The 20,004-nt window shown below is 39.6% G+C and overlaps 1 protein-coding gene across 10 annotated transcripts in view; it reads right to left on the reverse strand.

The window, feature by feature from the left end:
* Positions 1-20,004, reverse strand: part of NEO1 (neogenin 1) — a 339,481-nt gene that overhangs the window by 178,319 nt on the left and 141,158 nt on the right. For all 10 annotated transcript variants that reach the window (XM_036456552.2, XM_045587162.1, XM_036456618.2 and 7 more), the window contains 2 exons: positions 15,531-15,685; positions 13,472-13,592 (listed from right to left, as the gene is read on the reverse strand). In XM_036456552.2, the coding sequence (XP_036312445.1) occupies positions 13,472-13,592; positions 15,531-15,685 (276 nt within the window). The remainder of the gene's footprint in view (positions 1-13,471; positions 13,593-15,530; positions 15,686-20,004) is intronic.

Raw genomic sequence — 20,004 nt, forward strand, 5'->3', positions numbered from 1 at the left:
AAGCTGGCTAAGAGGAACCTTTACCAACTAGAAAAAGAGAGAAAAGGACACTGAGCCTCAGGAGCTGTAGAGGAGCGGAGATCCGTGAGCACAGAAAGGGCAGGCAGCTGAATACACTGCTGGCTTACTCGCAGCGCACACTGAGAGGGCGGGCAGCTAACACAGGGCTAGCTTTCTCGTTGGGGAGGAAAACAAAACCTCCCTATTGCACTGATATCATCGGGGAGAAACTGGGCTATCAGGAAGAATGCAAAACTCGAGAGCAACCTTCTCTCAGAGGTACGCATGGCCAGCAGCCAACGCTGCGGGACTCTGAGAACAGGGTCCTCTTAGGGCAGGGCTGACGGGAAACCAAAGCCTGTTTGCACCACCCTGAGACTCTGCCCCATCCAAGCTGAGCACAGACGCCCTCCCAGTGGCTAGCTTTCTCGTTTGGGAAAAAAACAAGACCTCCCAATGGCACTGATATCCACCTCTGGTCAGGGAGAAACTGACTGTCAAGCAGCGGGCGAAACTTGAGAACAGCCTTCTCCATTGCCGTGGGACTCAAACAGCACCCTCATAGGTTGGGACTAATGGGAAACCAAAGCTTGTCTGCACCACCTTGAGACTCCGCCCCATTCAAGCTGAGCACAGAAGCCCTCCTAGCTGAGACACTGGTGATCCTCACAGCCAATTGGCTTGGAGATCAACTCTCCCCAGTGATACCAACAACAAGCAAGGCTTAACTATAACAAGACTGCACACACAGCCCACAAAAGGCTGCACCAAGTCTGTCCAATTCAGGTAATTGGGGAGGCTGAGCTACTGGGCCCTGCTGGGACACCTAGCACACAAAGCTACTCCATCAACTCAGGGAAGCAGCTAAAATGCAGAGACAAAGAGGCAGGCTATAAATGAAGAAAATGGAGGAAAACAAAAGAAGGCATATAGAGTTCAAAAACCACAGTTATAAGGTTTTTTCAAGAATTTCCTAGAAAAGACTTATAAATTAAGTGAGACCTATGAGGATATGAATAGGGATCAACTAGAAATTAAGCATACACTGACTGAAATAAAAAATATACAGTGTCCTAAGCACAGACCAGAAGATTGCAAGAATCAAGTCAAAGAATTAGAATACAAAGAGGCAAAGGACACTACTCTGCAGAGGCAAGAAAACAAGAGAATCCAGAAAGTTGAAGATAGTGTAAGAAGTCTCTGGGACAACTTCAAGCATACCAACATCAGAATTATGGGGAGCCCAGAAGAAGAGAGAATACAAGATACTGAAAACCTATTTGAAGAAACAGTGACAGAAAACTTCCCCTACCTGGTTAAAGAATTAGACTTACAAGTCCAGGAAGCACACAGAACCCCAAACAAAAGGAATACAAAGAGGGCCACACCAAGACACATCATAATTAAAATCCCAAGAGCAAAAGACGAAGAGAAAATATTAAAAGCAGCAAGAGAAAGCAATTAGTTACCTATAAGGGAGCACCCATACGATTGTCAGCTGATTTCTCAACAGAAATTATGCAGGCCAGATGGGAATGGCAATAAATATTCAAAGTGATGAATAGCAAGAACCTACAACCAAGATTACTCTACCCAGCAAAGCTATCATTCAGAATTGAAGGCCAGATAAAGAGCTTCACAAATAAATAAAAGCTAAAGAAGTTCATCACCGCCAAACCAGAATTATATGAAATGTTGAAAGGTATTCTTTAAGAAGAGTAAGAAGAAGATAAAGATAAAAATTATGAACAACAAATACATAACTATCAACAAGTGAATCTAAAAATCAAGGGAATAGAAAATCTGATGAACAGCCGAAACCGATTTGGCTCAGTGGTAGAGTGTCGGTCTGCGGACTGAAGGGTCCCAGGTTCGATTCCGATCAGGGGCATGTACATTGGTTGCGGGTACATCCCCAGTGGGGGGGGTGCAAGAGGCAGCTGGTTGATGTTTCTCTCTCATCGACATTTCTAGCTATCTCTCTCCCTTCCTCTCTGTAAAAAAAAAAAAAAAAAAAAAAAAAAAAATCAAAATATATATTTAAAAAATCTGATGAACAGGATTAACTGGTGAATATAATAGAATCAGGGGTATAGAAAGGGACTGGACTGATGATTCTCAGGGAAAAGGGGAGTGGGGGATGCGGGAAGAGACTGAACAAAAATCGTACATCTATGGATTAAGACAGTTGGCGGTGAGGAAAGGGCAGAGGGTGGGGTAGGAACCTGGTGGAGCTATGGAGGGAAAAAAGAGGAACAATTGTAATAATCTGAACAATAAAAATTTATTAAATTTTTTTAAAAATTAAAAATTAAATAAATAAAATAAGAAAAAATAATTTTAAGTTTACTTTTTTGTTTTGAAAACTCTTTGGCCTGCTTTGTTTCTTTATGACACCCACCCCCAACCCTGTTTCTGTTAGCTATCAAACTATTTCTGTCTAAAGAACTTCCTTTTAATATTTCTTGTAGCACAGTTGAATTTTTTTCAGCTTTTGTTCTGAAAGGTTTTTATTTCACTTTTCTTTTTTTTGGTTAATCCTCACAAAAAGATATATCTATTTTTCTTTCTTTCTTTCTTTTTTTCTTTCTTTCGAGAGTGGAAGAAAGAGAGGGTGAAGGAGAAGGAGGGGTAGAAAGAGAAACATTGATGTGAGAGAGACACATTGATTGGTTGCCTCCCATATGTGCCCCAACCAGGGCTGGGGAACTGAACCCATGACAATTTGATATGTGGGCTGACGCTTTAACCACTGAGCATGACCTGGGCTCACTTTCATTTTTAAGTTATTTTTACTGAGTGTACCATTTGGGTTGACTTTTTTTCTTTTTTAGACTTTTAAGTTTTGCTCCATTGTCTTTTTGCTTGTACCATTTCTGGCAAAAAGTTTGATGTAATTTTTTATATTTGTTTCTGTTTAAAAGTTCTGGCTGCCTTCAAAATTTTCTCATTATGTTTGGTTTCTGGTACGTTAGCAATGATGTATACAGGTATTTCCTTCTTTTAGTACCAATACTACTATTACTACTATTACTACTATTATTGCTATTGTTTTTAGCCTACTTGAAGTTGTCTGAGTTTCTTTTTGAACTTGTGATATTATCTCCTTTTTTTATTTAAATTTTTTGGCCATTATCTACTTAAATATTTATTCTGTTCTTATTCTCTTATTGTGAGACTCCAATTTACTTATATTAATACCATCTGATATGATCCCATATTAGATGCTTTGTTTGTCCCTCCTTCTATTTCTATTCCAGTTTAAATACTTTATATTGAATTATCTTCAAGTTGATAGATTACTTCTTTAGCTCTGTTGAGTCTACTAAAAACCTGAAAGAATGCTACATTTCTGATATCATGTTTTTTGATGTTTTTATAGTTTTTTTTTGTTTTTCCATTGGTTGTAGAGCTCTTTCTTTCACCCACCTTAAGAAGAAATGCAAGTATTTTCCAACTCTTCATGGTTTCCATCTTCCTGCTAAATTTCTCAAGTTATCTATCTTATCCATTAAATCTTTTAACGTACTACTATTATTAATAATTAAACTCCTGCCTTAGCTAGTTTGGCTCAGTGGATACAGCATCAGTCTGAGAGCTGAAGGGACCTGGGTTCGATTCTAGTCAGGGGCACATGCCCAGATTGTGGGCTTGATTCCCAGTGTGGGGCATGCAGGAGGCAGACAATGATTCTCTCTCACCACTGATCGATCTCTCTCTCTCTCTCTCTCTCTCTCTCTCTCTCTCTCTCTCTCTCTCTCCTCTCTCTTCTCTCTCCCTCTCTCCCTCCCTTCCTCCCTTCCTTTCTGAAATCAATAAAAGTATATTAAAAAATTAAAATCCTAGGCTCAAGTGCACATAGCAAGCAACTAACAGAGCCTGCATTTAACTCCGAAGTATGTGGCTATGAATGTTTCTTCTGAATCTTGAGGGTAACAACTTTCCACACACCAGGCCTGAGAGACGTTTATTCTGCAAGTACACACCGAGGGCTGATGAGGTGGCCCTGAGCTGATGCAGCACTTCCACCAAAACCTCCCAAGTGAAACCTGCCATTCATCCATTTTATGGGAGAGGGAACTAAATGAAACCCAGAAAGCGAGTGGCAGAGCTGGGCTTCACATCCAGCTCTTTCTGAACTCAGAACCTCTGGTCAAACTCCGTGCAGAAGCTAAATCTTGAAAACTGAGCTCCATGAAAAATTTTCATGAGGAAATGCAACATATTCACTGGAGAAATGGCCCCCTCCCTTCCTACTCACCTGAATCCTCCCTGCCCTGCCTTTGGGGCCTTGGCCTGTCTGTCCCCTGCTCCCAGTACTGGGAGCATCTAATGACTTCTTGTCCTCACTGACTCAATAAGCATTGATTCGAAAACTGGCTGCCTACAAGGAGGAGAGGAAGAGACCGAAGAGCAGATCATTCCAGATAGATAAGCAGAGGTTAATAAGCAAAGGAACTTATTGTCTTGGTGAAGCATAAAAGGAGTAAATATTCGAATATGCCTGCCAGAAACTTAAAACGTTTATATAGACCACTTAACTGGGAGCAGTGGTACAGTCCCATCAAAAAAAGTGTTCTCAGCCCTGACTGGTTTGAGTGTTGGATAGAGTGTTGGACTGCAGACTGAAGGCTCCAATCAAGTTTCTTGATGGTGATTGCTGAAGGGCATCTTGCAATCGTAAGAACAACCGCAGGACTGGTTATGGATAGGCTGAGCTCAGTACAACACACACAAAGCTGTGTTTTTGGAACAGCTCCCCATGTGGGGTTGGTAGGCAGAGCATACTTTTCAAGAACATGGGACGAAGTAAGGAAGTTTTGACTGCTGTGGTCCTGCTCGAGGGTCAACCAGCAGCCACATCCTCTTGATTAACTCCTCCAATAACAACCAAAGTCTATTTATTGGTGTCATAGCGGGGCATTGGGAATAAGGGAAGCAACTTCCCTGCAGTGAACAGAGAGAAATTGGGGGGAGGGGACTGCAGAATAGAGAGACTTGGGGTCTTGCAGGGTCAATGGCACAGCCTAAAGGTATGCAGTGGAATGAGAAACAAGAGGAGTGTTGGCCAGTAGCACATGAATCAGGCCTGGGGGCCCACAGAGGAAGATGGCCCACTCCTTATCCTGGAACTGCCAGCCTTCAACACCCACCACCCAGAAAGTAGGGGAGAAACCTGGTCTGGGCTGGGTGCTTTCTGAATTCCAGCTGTATTCCAGCTGTCAGTCTCCCCGGATAAAGCGGGGCCTGGTCAGAGGGTGGATGATCCTGAGGGGTGCATCAGACCCTGCCCTCCTCCTCCATGAACACCCAGTCCAAGGAAAAGCAATGGGACCACTGAGCAAATGGAACTATAAGGCCAGTCACTGACTCCATGTCAACTTGTTATGGGCAGAAATAGAATACTGAGGACTAGCTATAGTTATAAGAAATAGTAATCATGCTTTGTTAATTTTGATTGTGAAACCGGAAAACCAATGGGTCTGTGCTGCCAATTAAGCAGAGACAGGTTAGAATCATAAATGAGTGTTTATTCCAAAAGGACAGCAGTATGGGAGAGCAGCAGGTCATTCATTAAAATCTGCTCTGCACCCTACCTACAACCCTGCTGCTTATCTTGGACAGAACAAAGATTACCTGGGGAAGAAGGCAAAAAGAATAAGAATGGGTATGCAGATGGATATTATAGGTTTGGGGAAATAGCAATGCCAGCTGGAGTGGGATTCCATTGTTTAGGCAAGAGGACTGTTAATCTTTCCATGATAATAGGTAATTGAATGATAGTGGACTGCATTCCAACATTGACTCCATAGAGGCATACAACTCCAAGCCCTGTAAGAATGTGCTATCTTTAATGAGAATAAAACAATTGTTAGGGGCAAAAATAGAATGTTGGGGACTAGCCAAAACAGGTTTGGCTCAGTGGATGGATCCTCGGCCTGCGGACTGAAGGGTTCCAGGTTCCACTCCTGTCAAGGGCACGTGCCTTGTTTGCACATCCCCGGTGGGGGGTGTGCAGGAGGCAGCTGATAGATCTTTCTCTCTCATTGATGTTTCTGACTCTCTATCCCTCTCCCTTCCTCTCTGTGAGATACCAATAAAATGTTTTTAAAAAAATTAAAATCCTTATATGATAGTTACAATATCTGGACTCCTGAATTAGTTCTATTGATTGCTTTATCATCTCAATAATGGGCCAGTTTTCCCTTGCTGTTTCTAACAATTTTTCATTGATTTTTTGGTTTGTGTTGTGGGGTCGAACCCTGGGTTCAAAATAAAACCACCAGAGGCTGATGATTAATTAAAAAGCAGGCAAAGATGTATTGAAATATCTGGCCAGGACAGCCACAAGAGCACCACACGCAGGTGGTCTCCACATGACTGCACCGTTTCAGGGGTAGGCAGCCCCTTTTAAAGGTTCAAACCACAGGAATTTTCCTTTGTTCTAAATTCTCAATCCTAAAGACTACATTCTAAAGACTGGGGTCAGCCTGCAGGGTCGTTGCTAGTCACATCCTGCTGGACATTGGAATGTGGCCCTATATTGCGATAGCCAATAACACAGAAGTGAGCTCAGAGGTTATCTACAGTTTCTGTCTCTGAAGGTTACTGAGTTAGCAGGAATTAATCTCCTGTGGTCCTGGTCCCAGGCAAGGGAAAATTGCCTTAGCCTCCAAGTCTCCACCTGAAAGCTAAGGTAAATAGTGTGTCCTGTCTCTCTCCCCGCCCCCTCTCCCCCCCCCCCCCCCCCCCCCGTGTTTAATCAGGTGCAAGAGCCAAAATAGAAGGGTTAAAATATAAAACAGCAGTTTTTACCAAAGTATGGTTGCCACTATATTTCAGTTTGTTTTGTTTTTAGAGATAGAGGAAGGGAAAGGGAGAGGCAGAAGTAGTGGGAGAGGGAAAGAAGCATCAATGTGAGAGAGAAACATCAGTTGCCTCCTGGGATTGAACCCAAAACCTGGGTATGTGCCCTAAACTGGAATTGAACTGGCAACTTTTCGATATATGAGATGACACCCAACCAACTGAGCCATTGCTTCAATAACTTTTTATTGACTGCTGAGCTTGGAATATAAAACAACAGCAACTTGAGATTATTATTTACACTTGGAAATTAGCATGCCTATTCTTCTGTCAATTGTGGAGGGGTTTAGTCAATTTAGACAGAATTGAGCCTGATATTGATTTTACTGTTGTCAGTTACTTTCAGCACACCACCAGGGTCTAATTCTTCCACTGCTAGACTACCACTGTCATGTGCTTAAGGTAAGAGTTGAATTGGAGATTTTTCCTCAATTTTCCTCTCAGCTTTAACCCATTCCTGTATCCTTATATCACAGAGGATCTCTCCCCCTGTTCTTGACCTATACCACCAGCAGAGGAAACCTTGTTTGTCACCTCGTGGTGGCACATGGATGAAGCAGATGGGATTTTCTTTTCTTTTCTGCATTAGAACTTATTTTAATTGGTTGCATATTGACTCATGAACCAGGAGGTCATGGTTTGATTTCCAATCAGGGCACATGCCAGGTTGCAGGCTCAATCCTCAATAGTGTGCAGAAAGCAGCTGATCAATGATTCCCATCATTGATATTTCTAGCTCTCCCTCTTCCTTCTCCTCTAAAATCAATAAAAATATTTTTAAATGAGTAAAGTATTATGTAATCACAACACTTAAAATTTTTACTTAGCTTTAAAGAAATGATTACAAATCTACCAAAATATAACTGTTATTGTATTTAATTAGATTCTTCCAATGCACATTATTTACATTTTAAAATAACTTTTTTTTTATAGCGCCAAAAGAAGGAGCTGGTGCTGTTGATGAAGAGGATTTCATTAAAGCCTTTGACGACATACCTGCAATGCAGGTGAGTGAGGATGTTTGAGTTTGATTAAAAACAAGGAGAGGCTTACTCTTCAAATATGTGACATGGGAAGTTGCTTAACTCAGTAAGTGATAGATTAAATAAAGAAGGTAGTCTGGAGACCGGGATGGCAGGACACACAGGCTTTATTGGAGGGAAGGGTACCCCTGCTGCTGCTTCTATGGAGAGGAGAGGAAGAGAGTGACAGAGGGGCTTACAGGCACCTTTAAGGATAGAGGGCGGGACTTAGGGTACTTGGCAGGTGCTGATTGGTGGTTCAGAGCTCAGGAATGTCTGGCCGCAGGTGGGGTTTATGTCTGTCCATCAACTGAGGGATGGGAGGATCGAGATCAGTAAGTAATTTTACATATCAAGACTACACAGATGGGATTTTCAGTTGTCCTGTTCTAATGTCAATATTGGGTAGGCCATGCAGCTCTCCTTCTTATGGCAGCCAAAATCTACTTTGTATTTGTGTTGATTTTCAGTGCTACCCTCCCTATTCTTCCTCCACTAGTAAAACACCTCTCCCTAGGTACTGTTGTAGGATAGAGGGGTCCAAAACAGTTTTCTGCATCTTGTTCAGAGTAAAAGGTCTTCCTTTCTATAGTAGCAATGCATCTTTGGCTGTGTCCTGGGAACCAGAGGGTTCCTCCACACTGAAGAAGGATTTTTGCTTCTAATGTCCCTCCAGAAATGTATCAAATAAGGTTTTCTGCCCATCGCTCATTTTTTGAGGCTTAAAGGAGTCTGAGCAAATGGGAGGGACTTTGTGCCTCTATTCCACCAGCCACAGATCACCTCCTTAATCTCTACATGACTGAGTCCCTGAGTCTCCCCCTTGTACCAATCTCAATAGTAAATATCCTGTTTAGCCCCAAGGAAATGTATTTGAAAGCAAGTGTGAACTCCATTTTTATCAGAAGCCCCAAGATATTCCAAATTAGTCCACACATAGTCTTTAACGATCAGTTAAAATTTCAGCTGATTTCTTCTTATCTACTTTTATTGCAGCCATCTATTTTTCTCCTGCCCTGCCAAAGACAAAACAATTCATGGCCCATTCTTTGGGGTAGAGGGTTGACAATTCTTTGAACTTTAGGTTAATGTATTTGGTTGCTTTGCAAGCTCAGTTCTCCAATGAACTCAGAGAAATTATGACTTTGTAAATCACCCACCTTTTTTATTGTAAGCGAGAGTGAAAAGTTCTGTGCACATTTTTTACATTCTGAGGACAAGCATAAGTCCCCTTCCACTTTGACTCACCTCCTTTTTTTCTTTGTAAAGGCATCACCCAGATAAAAGTTTAGAAGATTTCTGATTTTTCTACAATGATGTTTAATATCCAATCACAGTTGATAAAGTCTGAATTAATAAATCACTAACATATCTTTATTAGGATACTTTTTTCTATTTCTCTAATATAAATACTTATCATCTTTCAATGGTCTCTTACATAAAACAATATTCCTTCAACCAGCCTCTTGAACTTGGTTTTCTAGTTAGACCTGACTTTATCATCAGACTGCCTTACTATAGTATTGCTTTGATGTTTATTTGTTTGTTTGTTTGTTTGTTTTTCAGAGAGGAAGAGATAGAAAAGGCAATGATGAGAATCACTGATCACCTGCTTCTGCACAGCCCACACTGGAGATCAAGCCCACAATCCAGGCATATTCCCTGACCAGGAATCGAACCATGACCTCCTGATTTATAGGTCAACACTCAATCATTGAGTCACACCTGCCAGATGCTTTGATGTTTAAAATCAAGGCCATGAGTAATCTGATCCTATTCTGCCTTTATAGGCCACCTTCCTACAGAAACAGGTACTCCTTTTAGCATCTGGAAATGTTATCATTGAAGGGAGGGACACTTTCCATGAAAAAAACTTCCCTGATCACACAGAGAGTATTCAGTTGTACACTGCTTTATGTATATTAGAAAAATAACACTTATTATCATACATATCTCTTACACCTCTCTCTCTCTAGAAAGGCAGAGATCAGATCCTCTATTTTCTCTTTGAGCTTTCCTACATAATTATTTATCTTTTAAATTAAAATAGCAAAATTAATAAAATGACACTTTCTTTCCCATAACCTACGTATCCTTAATGCATCCCTGACAAGGCACTAAAAAATTTCACCAGCCCACAAAGCACTGTTTTTTCAAACATCTCAAGAAGGGAAAAACACATGCTACAACTATAGTTATTATGACATTTGAGCATTTTCAGAGGATTAGTTTAGGAACTCTTAGCATAGCAAACCATTTTTATTATTAAAGTTAAATCTACAATGGTAATCCCAAACACAAATATGCTAAAATGCCTTTATTTAGCTCCAAGTAAATAATCCCAAGAAAGTCACAAAGTTTACTAAAAAAAACACTGACACTTTAAAAGAAATAAGGCTATCTACCTGATTAGTTTTGTTAGTGCCTTAATTGGTAATCATATTCAGGCATTTTGCCAAAATATGAAGGCAACATGGCTTTTACTAAGTCATTTCCAATGAATATGGAAAGAAAGACAAATAAAGAAAAAGAGCAGTATAGTTAATGTCTTTTTATAAAAGTACTATCAAATACATTTTCAAAAAATCCTATATAATAAAAGGCTAATATGAAATAGACCAAATGGCAGAATAACCTGAACCACTGAACATGCACTGACCACCAGGGATTGTGCATGGAGCATGGCGGGCGTCAGCCGTGGCAGGGTGGTGGAGCAGGTGAGAGGGGATGCCAGACCAAGGTGGGGTGCTGGTTGCTGTCATCTGGGCAAACCTCTAGCAGTTACTGAAAATTCTTTGCTCTGGCACACACCGTGGTCCCGCCCAGTGCTCACATCTGCTATTGGTACTGGACCTACACCCACTACTGACGCTGAAGCCACCACTCACACCCATTGCCATTGCTCGGCACCATCAGTGGGTACAAGCGGCAGCTGCCGACCCCAATTACTCCTTAAGGCTTCTCCACCTCTCCTGGCTCCTGAAAGAAGATCAGGGCTATCAACCGCCTCTTGCACCTGCAGCCTGTGCCAAAGCTGTTACTGGCACCCACTGCCAGTGCCCAGCACTGGTCTAAATCACTCGGCAACATCAGTGAGTGCGAGTGGTGACTGCTGGCCCTGATCACCAATGAGGGCTTCTTCACTCCCCCTTCCCCCCACAACTTCTGAGGGAAGATCAGGGCAGCAGCAGACACTCACACAAACTGCTGGCACTGGCCCCAATCACTCTGCACCTTCAGAGGATGCAAATGGGGCCGACGCCATCAGTGTGTGGGAACAGTGGCGGGAGTGGGGCTGCTGGCAGACAAGGAACCAGAAGCCGTGGCAGGAGGAGCCAGGTGGCAGTGCAAAGGATGGGCCAAGACCCATCCCTGTGCCTACTGCAGCCTTGCAGCCCATAGGTCCTCTCAAGGTGCACAAATTCGTGCACTGGGCCCCTAGTAGCATGTAAGAATCTTATATGCTATTTTAGTGAAAACCATTAGCAGGTACCATTTTTGTCAATTAGTTTTTTCTGGCTAGGCTATGTGGCAGGAACCACAGTGGAACCTGAACTCACTTGACTCAGAAACTAGAGCAGATGTCTAATATGGCATCTTTTTTATGCATTCTAAAGAAATGCAAAAAATGGAAAATGCTTTTCTTGCTAAAATAAATAACAGACCCAATGGGTATCCTTATCAACTTAACACAGAACTGCTATCCAATAACTCAACTTCTAGTAATTCAGTATGAGAAAGTCATATAAAGAAATTCAGCATAGCACTGTTCATAATTGTTAAAAATAGGAAAAATAGTTTAAATGCTAAGCAACAGGGAATCTATACTAATAAAAGGGTAATATGCTAATTAGACTGGGTCAACCAGACACCTTCTGGACAAAGCCATGGTGGGGGTTGGGAGCGAGGGCCCAAGTCAGAGGTGGTTAGGGGCAATCAGACTGGCAGGGGAGCAAGCAGTTAGGGGGCAGTTAGGCAGGCAGGGGAGGGCAGTTGGGGGCAATCATGCCAGCAGGGAAGCGGTTAGAGGGCAATTAGGCTGGCAGGCAGAAGCAGAGGTGGTTAGGGGTGATCAGGCAATCAGGCAGGCAGGCAGAGGTGGTTAGGGGTGATCAGGCAGGCAGGAAGGTGAGCAGTTAGAAGCCAGAAGTCCCATATTGTGAGAGGGATGTCCAAGGGGTCCCAGATTGGAGAGGGTGTAGGCCGGTTTAAGGGACAACCCTCCCTCCCCCATTCATGAATTTCATACACCATGCCTCTAGTCTTTTATATAAAACAAAGTGTATATACACTATTAAGCAATGAAAATTTTGGCACAAATCTCTATTTACATGTAAAGACGCCATAGCATACTGCTGCAAAAAAGCAGGTTATAATCCACTAGAAGCCCGGTGCATGAATTCATGCACGGGTGGAATCGATCTGGCTGGCCCCAATTGGGGCCTACTGGGAACGGGACTGGGGCAATAGGCCGCCAGCCTGCCCTCTATCAAACTCCCATTCGAGGGGACAATTTGCATATTAGCCTTTTATTATATAGGATGTATTCACCTACAATATTCCTAAGTGACAGGATTTGGAGCATGTGACAGTTAGCAGTTTATTGCCTCTCAGCTTCAAATTCATATCATACTGCCTGCTCTGCAAAAATAAAGTTGCTCCTTTAAATGTTTTTCCTTTGCCAACTGACACAAGAGTTACACTTTAACAGTACAGGTGCTGGAGGCTATTTCCAACAACACCCCAACCTTCAGATGGTTTTGTAGCAGAATATGAGGTATTGCCTCTGCACATAGACACCCCAGCACACAAGTCAGTAAGTTTTGAACAATTTCCACTGCAAGCAAGACAGCACAGCCACTTCTCTGTCATCCAGGGAACCATGGCCACACCCTCTCCAACATGGTCTAAATCTCAGCCCCAAAGGATAATCTTCCTGAACTCTCTCTCAGACCTAGGGGTTGTAGTTGCTCCTTCTATCTGCCATTCTTATATTTGTTAAAGTTCTCTTCACTTCTTTCTAGCCAACCCCTTGTTACTCCAATTTTCTGTTAAGAGTTAATACTTTTTTTTATATTTAAGAATATTTAATACTTCTTAGTGTTTGAAATTTCTGTGTTATTTCCCCAGAATTGACCCTGAATGAAATAGGGTGAGGTTCCTACCTTTTTATTTATCAATGTTGTCTAAATTTATAAAAAAGTATTTTTTGTGATAATCACAAAAGGCAAGTTAATTTTATTTTGGAAAAATTCAATGCAAAATTAATATTGCTTTTAGTTTTCTATTTTAATAGGATAGAAATATATTTGTGAGATTAAAATGATTGAATTTTGAAGAACATTCGTTTTTGTAAGAATGTATTCAGTTTTCCTTTTTTAACACCAATTTCTTCTCAATATTAGCTAAAATTGTGTTTTTAAACAACAGAAATTATTTAGACAGCTATTTTTCCTTTTGTTTATGCCATATGTTGCCCTTTACAAATAGGTCATTAATCATTAGGTATCCTCAAGTGATAGGTTCTAGTTCCTCAAATATATAGTCTTCCTCTTCCCACTTATTATTTCAGTCCCTCTTACCATGTTCAAGGATTATCAGTTGGGCCCCAGCTTGTGCATTTCCAACATCATTCTCAGCAATGCATTGATAGAATCCTTCGTCTGACTTCACCAGACCCAAAACTTGCAGATTATGTTCCTTCTGAAGAAGAAAAACATATACAATTTTATGATTCAATTGATAAACAGTCCAAAATCCCATGTATATGCTTTTTTTTGGGAAGAAAAAAAAAAGTAAAATTGCCTGATTTAGGTACTAAATATTATCCACTGATGCATATGTTAACTCAATTTTATTGACAAGGTACTAACTTAAACTGATTAAAACAGGAAACACTGTCATTAACAATTAAGAATTTAATACTCATGCAAAGTTGTACTCACAATGTTTGCAAACTTACATCTTTGCTTGGAAAAATATCTGGCATGCAGTACCATGTGACCATAGTAAAAATCTAAATTTATGACTTCAAGGCCTTTTTTAAATATTATTTTTATTATTATTAGCTCTAATAGATTAGACTATACTAAGTTAAATCAAGATGCATATACATGAAGCTTTCCTTAAACTATAAAGAAAACTACCCACACTTACATGGATATCAACTACTGTTACTGTTATTGATAGTAAAAAATGCTACTTTAACCATAAACCTTGCTTTTTGGTTACATTTAAATATTATGAATTACTTATGACAGTAAGTCTTTAACAACCATAATTACTTCTGATTATTTCTATGAATGTCATGTATTTAAAAATATGTCATCAATCTTTGCTACTAAAACCTAGAAAATTTGATTACTAGGATGTTAAATAATAATGAGACAATCTTTATTAAAAACTAGAGGCCAGGTGCACGAAATCCCTCAGCCCAGCCTGCACCCTCTCCAATCTGGGACCCCTTGAGGGATGTCAAACCCACTGGGATTAGGCCTAAACGGGCGGTTGGACATCCCTCTAACAATCCAGGACTGCTGGCTCCCAACAGCTCACTTGCTCTCTGCCTGATTGCCTCTAACCAGTTCTACCTGCTAGCCTGATCACCCCCTAATCATTCTACTGCCAGCCTAATCATTCCAACACCTAACTGGCTGGCCCAATAGCCCCTAACTTCCCTCCCCTGCCGGCCTGGACACCCTAACTGCCCTTCCCTACCAGTCTGGTCACCTCCAACTATCCTTCCCTGCAGGCCCGGTGGACCCCAACTGCTCTTCCCTACTGGCCTGGTCACCACTAACTGCCCTCCCCTGCAGACCTTGTACACCCAACTGCCTGATCCCCTGCAACTGTCCTCCCCTGCAGGTCTGAGTGCCCCTCCCCAACTGTCCTCCCCTGCTGGCCTGGGTCCCCCAAACTGCCCTCCCCTGCAGGCCTGAGTCCCCTTCAACTGCCCTCTTCTGCTAGTCTGGTCATCTCCAACTGCCCACAACTGCCCTCCTCTGCAGGCCATCTTGTGGCAGCCTTCTTGTGTCCACATGGGGGCGGCCATCTTGTGTCTTGTTGTGATGGTCAATTTGCATATTACTCTTTTATTAGATAGGATGTATTTAATAAAAAGTAAAAAGAAGTAATGGCTGATATTCTTAAATATATTTAACACTAATTATTTACTTTTGCATTTACTTTCTAAAAAAATCTTCACATATATTGTCACAACAACTGTCCAACACTGGATCATACTTATTTTGAAGGGCCTGAGCATCAGCATATGAAAGACAGATTTCTGCTCCTTGAGAGATATGAAGACAATTGGTGCATGTGCATGCACACATGTGCTTGCACACACGCATGAGCACACACATAATCATTACCCAGAAAATGCTGGCAACTGTGTTTAACAGTGCTAAAATGTTTAGCAGGAATACTACATCTAGTACTATTTGCTATGTGATCATATATAAGCTACCAAAATATTTCTGGGCTCAGCTTTCCCATCATCCAATGAAGAGATTATATTTTGTGTTTAATTTTTCTATCTTTGTTGACATTATATAAACTGGTGTATATAAGATATCAAGTCTCTTAATAATTACAAAGACATTTAAAGGTTTCAGAGTACTTCTTTTAAAAAGTACTTACTACAATCTTAAAGTAATCACTTGGGATAACCATATCCCCATTCTTGACCCACTTCACAGTTGGAGTTGGTTTCCCAGTCACTTCACATTCAAATACAATATCCATAGATTCATGAGCATATATATTAGTAGGCTGCTTCAGGAATTCAGGTTGGGCTTTAAAATAGAAAGAAAATGAAGATATTAATGAAAATAAAATTAGCTATACATATTTCAAGCAGTTTTTTTTTTTTAATCCCAGAATTCACAGGTGTTTTACTTATTTGAAGTTTTCACATATTATTATAAAAATCTAATATATTTTTTAAAATATATATCAGGAACATAGTATCTTTAAAAATTGACATTCTGGTGTAACTAGAAGAATAATTTTAAAGATAATTTCTGAATTTCCTTGTTGAGAAATACATAATAAGTTGATTATATTGAAGAAATTGATAATATGAATGTTCTAAACTAAAAATAAATATTAAAGGCTATTCCCTAAGATTTATACCATTTTTTGGAAGGGCCATAATTAAAATTCAAAAAGAATTGAGAAAACTGACATTATTTTTCTTTTCAGTCACTTAATGTGTATCTTCCCCCAACCCCCCAAAAAAGTAATATAAATTTGACATAGACCTTAAAACAGTTCATTTACACAACATACTCCTAACATGAAGAAATGGTTCTTAAGGATGGGAGGAAGAGTGATAGGATCTTTGGGGAAAGTTAAGTATATTAGAAAGAGCCTATATATTGTAGTAACTCTCTAACTCCATTTCACCTTACCCCAAAGTTGTAATCACACACTTACGAATAACATTCATTAACATTTTGAGCCGGAAGGGTAAAAATAGATATTCTAATCCAGTGGCTCTCAACCTTTCTAATGCCGAGAACCTATTCATTACTACTTCATAACTGTAATTTTGCTACCGTTTTGAATCTTAATGTAAATATCTGTGTTTTCCAATGGTCTTAGGCAACCCTGCTAGCAGTTCTCAACATGTTTTCTGATGATCTTAGGTGACCCTGCTAGTGGTTCTCAACCTGTGGGAATCATAAAATTATTTTTGTTGGTCTTAAGACCATTTACCCAATGGTCTTAGGCTCTACAGCAATGCTTCTTAACCAGTGGGTCATGACCCACAAATTGAGAACCGCTGCTTTAGAGCCTAAGACCATCAGAAAACACAGATATTTACATTATGATTCATAACAGTAGCAAAATTACAGTTATGAAGTAGCAACAAAAATAATTTTATGATTGGTGGTCACCACAACATGAGGAACTGTATTAAAGGATCTCTGCATTAGAAAGGTTGAGAACCACTGAATTCTAATCCAACTTCCCATCTAATGCTATAATTTCCCACACAACATCTTTGAAAGGGGTATCTTACTAATCTCTGAAAGTTTCAAATGAAAAGGAACTCCCTGTATCACAAAGGAGCAAACTCCACAGTAGGCAGTTTCTATTTTAAAAAACAAACAAACAAACAAACAAAAAAACACACCAGCAGTTGGTTTATTTTTAACATTTGAGATAAAATGTGCTCAGCCTGCTATAACTTTGATTGGGATTGTGTTGAATTTGTGGCAACTTGATATTGTAAAAATATAGTCTTTTTCCCATGCATATTGTTTATCTCTCCATTTATTTACATCTTTGGTTTCATTTCTCTTATCAATGTTTTATATATTTCAATATATAAATTTTGTTCATACTTTGTTAGGTATATGCCTAAATACTTTAAATTTTTGGTGCTACTATAAATGGGACTTCAAAATTTTTTTAGTTTCAAATTTATCACTAGTATACAGAGGTGGAAGTGATTTATGTATACTGACCTTTCATCCCATGGTCATACTGAACTCACCCATTAGCTCTAGTAACTTTCCATAGACAACTTTAATATCTACATACATACAAAATATATTATAGATAACTATATGTTGTCTGTAAAAAGAGGCAGTTTTATTTCCTCATTTTCAATCTGCTTTCCTCCTTTTTCATTATACTAACTAGAGTGGGGCAGATCCTCAGAAAAAGTCCAGATTAGCCTTCTAATTTGTGTAAATGAAGAGTAAGAGTATAGAGAACAAGTATTAGCCCAGGTAAGCAGGTTAAGCCAAGAAGTGAAAGAACATTTGATCTTAAGAAGCAATAAGCGAGAAAAAGAAAAAATGGTAGCTGAATAGGCAGACCTTTCTTATTACACCTCCTCCCAGGGCCAGACAGGAAATAAAACTAAAGTGGGGAACATACAACTGAGATCCAACTGAGAAGGAGACTTACATGAAGGAATGACAGAAAACACCTGGAGACCAGTTGGAAGGGTGAGATCTCAAGAGGAGCTGATCCAGCTCCCAGGGATGGCTGGCCTAGAGTGAGGCAGGAGCTACCAACTACAGGAAGGTCTGAGGCTTGAACCCAGGCTGGGCTCCACAGCCTAGGGCACCAGAGCTGAGACCAATGACACATGTAACAACCAGCCATGAAAAGTGGCAGGACTGCTGGTCATAGCAGAGTATGGAGCCTGTAGAGGTAGACCACAGCCAGTCAGAGAGAAGGCCGCAGTTTTGTTTTGTCTTGTTGTGGTTGTGTTTGTGGTTTTTTTGTTTGTTTATTTTTAATGCAGAGCACAAGAGATTTCAATTGTAGCTATTCACCTAAGGCTTCGATATACATATATACACCCAATACAGGAGCACCCAAATATATGAAAAAACTCCTTGAAGATTTTAAGGGAGATTGAGAGCAACAAAATCATACAAGGGAACTTTAACATCCCATTGACATCATTGGACAAATCTTCCAGACACAAAATTAACAAGGAAATAGCGATCCTAAACAACACACTAGACCAGATGGAATTAACTGACATTTTCAGAACATTTCACCTCAAAGCCATAGAATATACATTCTTCTCAAGTGCACACAGTCATTCTCAAAGAATAACCACATGCTAGGACACAAGCTAAATCTCTATATAAGTTCAAGAAGATTGAAAACATATTAAGCATCTTTTTGGATCACAATGAAATTAGAAATCAACTACAATAAAAACACTCAAAAACATTCAAACACATGGAGACTAAATAGTACAACAAACAAGGAATGGGTTATCAAAGAGATCAAAGATAAAATAAAAAACCTTCTGGAAACAAATGAAAATGAACACACAACTACCCAAAATCTATGGGACACAGTGAACATAGTCCTGGGAGGGAAATTCATAGCACTATAGTCTACCTTAAAAAAAAAAAAAAAGAAAAAAAAGAAAAGAAAAATTAATACTAAACTATTTAACTCTACAACTTAAAAAGAACTAGATAGAGAACAAAAAGAAAAGCCCAGAAAAACAACAAGAAAATAATAAAGATGATACTAAACCAATAACATAGAGACTAAAAATAAATAAAAAAGATGATTAAAACTAAGAGTAGTTTCTTTGAAAAGATAAATAAGATCAATAAACCTTTAGCCAAACTCATCAAGAAAAAAAGAGAGAGGACCCAGATAAATACAATCAGAAATAAAACAGGTTGAAGTATAATAATAACTACTACCACATAAATACAAAGGATCAGAGAAAAATACTATGAACAAGTACATTTCAACAAGCTGGACAACCGGGACAAAATGGACATACATAGTCCTAAAAAAAATACAATCTTTCAAACCTCAATCTGAAAACCTGAATATGCCGATAACTACTACTGAAATAGAAGCAATAATAATAATAATAATAATAATAATAATAATAAACTCACAGCAAACCCAGGGGAGGCATTCCTATGGCTTCACAGGGGAGTTTTACCAAACATTCAAAGAAGGACTAAACTATACTCAAATTATCCCAAAAAAATCCAAGAGGAAGGGACATCTCTCATAGCAAGATGTTTGTTGATACATCTCCTACGGCAGAGAAAACTAAGGACAAAATAAACAAATGGGGCTACACCAAAATAAAAAGGTTTTGAACAGCAAAAGAAACTATCAACCAAATTAAAAGGGAGCCCACTGCATGGGAGAACATATTTGCCAATGATACATCTGATAAAGGGTTAATTTCCAATTTACATAAGGGTGCATACATTCTTTCTAATTGGTGTTTTAGGTTTCTTAGGATATATTCCTAGAAGTGGGATCACTGGGTCAAATGGAAGTTTCATTTTTAATTGTTTGAGGATGCACAGTATTGTTTTCCATAATGGCTGCATCAGTTTGAATTTTTTCTCACATCTCTGCACTTGTCATTTGTTGATAGCCATTCTGAGAGGTATAAGATGATACCTCATTGGCATTTTAATTTGTATCTCTCAGTTGATTAGTGATTTCAAGCATTTTTCATGTTTCCTGGCCTTCTAAAAGCCCACTTTGGAGAAGTGCCTATTTAGTTCCATTGCCCATTTTTTAATTGGATTGTTTGTTTTTCTTAAGTTGTATGAGTTACTTATGTAAATTGGAAATTAACCCTTGAGAA

This window comes from Pipistrellus kuhlii, unplaced genomic scaffold (genome assembly GCF_014108245.1).
Source record: "Pipistrellus kuhlii isolate mPipKuh1 unplaced genomic scaffold, mPipKuh1.p scaffold_m20_p_1, whole genome shotgun sequence".
In the NCBI taxonomy this organism is placed as follows: Eukaryota; Metazoa; Chordata; class Mammalia; order Chiroptera; family Vespertilionidae; genus Pipistrellus; species Pipistrellus kuhlii.